This window comes from Lagopus leucura, unplaced genomic scaffold (assembly GCF_019238085.1).
Source record: "Lagopus leucura isolate 7727_CA_CO unplaced genomic scaffold, USGS_WTPT01 223-1_obj-0_obj, whole genome shotgun sequence".
Lineage (NCBI taxonomy): Eukaryota > Metazoa > Chordata > Aves > Galliformes > Phasianidae > Lagopus > Lagopus leucura.
This window is the reverse complement of record NW_024968200.1, coordinates 26,881-30,266: the sequence shown is the minus strand read 5'-3', so window position 1 is coordinate 30,266 and position 3,386 is coordinate 26,881. Positions and strand designations below refer to the sequence as shown.

The 3,386-nt window shown below is 55.0% G+C and overlaps 1 protein-coding gene across 1 annotated transcript in view; it reads right to left on the bottom strand.

Annotated features, from left to right (window-relative positions):
• LPAR2 (lysophosphatidic acid receptor 2) overlaps nt 1-3,386 on the bottom strand; it is a 6,327-nt gene continuing 2,941 nt past the window's right edge. The window contains exons 2-3 of the mRNA XM_042894319.1: nt 1,455-2,197; nt 1-475 (exon numbers count right to left, since the gene is read on the bottom strand). Of these exons, the coding sequence (XP_042750253.1) occupies nt 174-475; nt 1,455-2,197 (1,045 nt within the window). The 3' untranslated portion in view covers nt 1-173. The remainder of the gene's footprint in view (nt 476-1,454; nt 2,198-3,386) is intronic.

The window sequence follows — 3,386 nt, the reverse complement described above, 5'->3', positions numbered from 1 at the left end:
TTTAGAAACAGCCTTTAATTAAGCACGCTAATTAACAAACCGCGCGGTGGTCCCTTATAAAAGCATCCTTTGAGGGGTGTTTATGGGGATCCTCACCCCGCAGTGCAATGTCTCCCACCGGAGGGATTCCCCCTCCGTTCCCACGGTCAGAAAACGAGCGCGGCCCCAACGTCTCAAATGGAGGAATCCACCGTGAAATGCCCATTGAGCGACAGCGACCCACGGTCAGCCCCGTTGGGTTTCACAGCCGTGGGGGTGTATTTGGGATTCCGATAGCAGATGGAGCAGAGGATCCTCCGGAAGGTGCTCCTCATCTCGTTGTCCCGATAGGAATAAACGATGGCGTTGATCAAGGAGTTGATCTCAGCCAACAGGAGGACGTATTTCTCCACGGCCAAAACGTTGCAGCTCTTACAACCCAACCCGTCCAACAGCAGCACCACCTGCCCGGGGGTCCAACAGATCAGGAAGGCACCTGCAGAGAGAGATGGACCCCCGTCCCCCGTTAGAGGAAAGGTGGGTTCCTGCCCCAACCCTGGGGCTTCCCTCGGGGTGTTGGGTGGAATCGAAGGGTTTTAGGTTCGGGGAAAAAGAGGTGAATGGGGAAAGATGGCGTCGGGATTCACCCAGGGACTCCTCTTAGGGGTGACTGATGGGATTGTGCTGTTTTAGGGTGGGGGGAAGGAGTGAAATGGGGAAACGTGGCCGTACCTGGGAACACCCAATAGGGGTGAGCAATGGGATCGCTGTGTTTTAGGGTGGGGGAAAAGTGAGATGAGGAAGATACGGCTTCCTGCCCCGCTCCCCATAGGGATATGGGGTGGAATTGTGGAGTTTTAGGGTGGGGGAAAAGAGTGAAAGGGGGAAACATGGCTTCCTTAGATCCCTTCTCACCCCATAGATCTGTGGGTTTGCTACTCAGCCGATCCCTTCCTGCCCCCATAAATCTGTGGGTTCATCCCTCAGCAGATCTCCTCCCTGCAACCCACAGGGGGATGGAGGGAGCACTGTAGTGACCCCCAACCCCTGAGAAAATGCTGTTGTGACCCCACAACTCCTGGGGGGAAAGCAGGGGGCACTGCAGTGACATGGGGACATGGGGACATGGGGGGGTGCTGTAGTGACCCCACAACCCCCAAGGGAACGCTGTAGTTATACCAAAACCCCTGGTGGGAAAGAAGGGAGTTCTGTAGAGACCCCATAACTCCTGGGGGGAAGGAGAGAACACTGTAGTGACCCCCAGCCCCCGAGAGAACTCTGTAGTGACCCCCAAGCCCTGGGGTACAGAGGGAGCACTGTAATGACCCCACAACCCCCCAAGGGAAGACTGCCATGACCCCAACCCCCAAGGGAATGCTGTAGTGACCCCACAGCATCTCAGGGAAAAGAGGGAGTGCCGGAACAGCCCCACAACCTCGGTGGGAATGTCAGTGAGCCGTGACCCCCCAGCTCACCGAGGATGATGGTGACCGTCTTGACGAGGCCGACCACGGTCTCCCTGTAGCGTGGGTGGAAGGAGGTGTGCGCCGACATCCGCCCCATCTTCCTCTTGACGTAGATGAAGATGTGGGCGTAGACCACCGCCATGAGGAGGAAGACGAGGAGGTTGGAGATGGCCCAGAAGGTCAGGTAGCTGCGGCTGTAGAGCGGGGCCATGCTGGAGCACTCCTCCAGGGCGCACAGGCAGTGCCAACCATAGGATGGGATCAACCCCAGCAGCAGAGCCGTGGCCCAGATGCAGAAGATGAGGATCATGACGCGTTGGTTGGACATCTTGCTGTGAAGCTGCATGGTCAGCACCGTCTGGTGCCTCTCCACCGCGATGGCCAAGAGGTTGACCACCGAAGCGGTCAGACTGGTGTCCAGGAGGCTCTGCCGGATAAACCAGGTCTTCAGGGAGAGTTCGGCCGTCCTCGGCCCCGTGTGGAACATAAGGAACATGTAAGCAATGCCAGCGAAGAGGTCGGCAGCTGCCAGGTTGCCCAGGAGGTAATAGATGGGGTAATGGAAGCGGCGGTTGATGATGATGGCGGCGATGACCAGGAGGTTGGTGAGGAGGACGATGAGGCTGACGGTGAGACCCAGGGCCACCACCAGGACATCTTTGGTCCTCCAGTAGGTGGTGAGCTCCTTCCGGCTGTTGTTGTAGAAGAAACCCACCGACTCGTTGTAGTAACAGTGCTTCATGGCCGCCGGCCTGGAAGGTGGGGGGAGAAAGTGGTGAGAGGGGGGGCGGGCGCGGGGTTGGGGGGTGGGGAGGGATGGGGGAAAGCTGACGAGTGGGGTGGGGTTCTGGGAGGTGGTAGAAATGTCAAAAGAATGGTTTGGAGGGGTCCTGGAAGGCTGTAGAACTATGGAATGGGTTGGAAGGGTCCTTAAAGGTCAAAGAACTTTAGGGTAGGTTGGAAGGGTCCTTAAAAAAAAAAATCACGGAGCCATAGAATGGGTTGGAAGGGTCCTTTAAGATCATAGAAACACAGAATGGGTTGGGTTGGAAGGGTCCTTAAAGATCACAGAAGCATAGAATGGGTTGGGTTGGAAGGGTCCTTAAACATCATAGAAGCATAGAATGGGTTGGGTTGGAAGGGTCCTTAAAGATCATAGAAGCATAGAATGGGTTGGGTTGGAAGGGTCCTTAAAGATCACAGAAGCATAGAATGGGTTGGGTTGGAAGGGTCCTTAAAGATCACAGAAGCATAGAATGGGTTGGGTTGGAAGGGTCCTTAAAGATCATAGAAGCACAGAATGGGTTGGAAGGGTCATTTACAACCGCAGGAACATTGAATGGTTGGGTTGGAAGGGTCCTTAAAGCTCAGAGAACTTTAGAATGGGTTGGAGGGGTCCTTAAAAAAAACCACAGAACCACGGAGTGGATTGGAAGGGTCCTTAAAGGTCATAGAAGCATAGAATGGGTTGGGTTGAAAGGGTCCTGTAAGGGAGGTATAGAGCAGTGCACCCCAAAAAGGCCCCCATAAGAAGCCCCACAGGGAGGAAACCACGTTGTGCAGCAGCACTGAGCGCCCCTACGGCCCAATCTGCAGAGTCACGGAACCACAGAACCTCACAAACAGAACCTCACAGAGCCTCACAGAACCTCACAGGACCATGGAACCAGAGATCCATGGAACCTCACAGAACCACAGAACCTCACAAACAGAACCTCACAGAGCCATGGAACCACAAAACCATGGAACCAGAGAACCTCACAGAACCTCAGAATCATGGAACCTCACAGAACCTCACAGAACCATGGAGTCACAGAACTTCACAGAACCTCACGGAACCTCACAGAGCCTCACAGAGCCACAGAACCATGGAACCACAGAACCGTGGAACCATAGAACCATGGAACCACAGAACCTCACAGAACCACAGACAGAACCAGA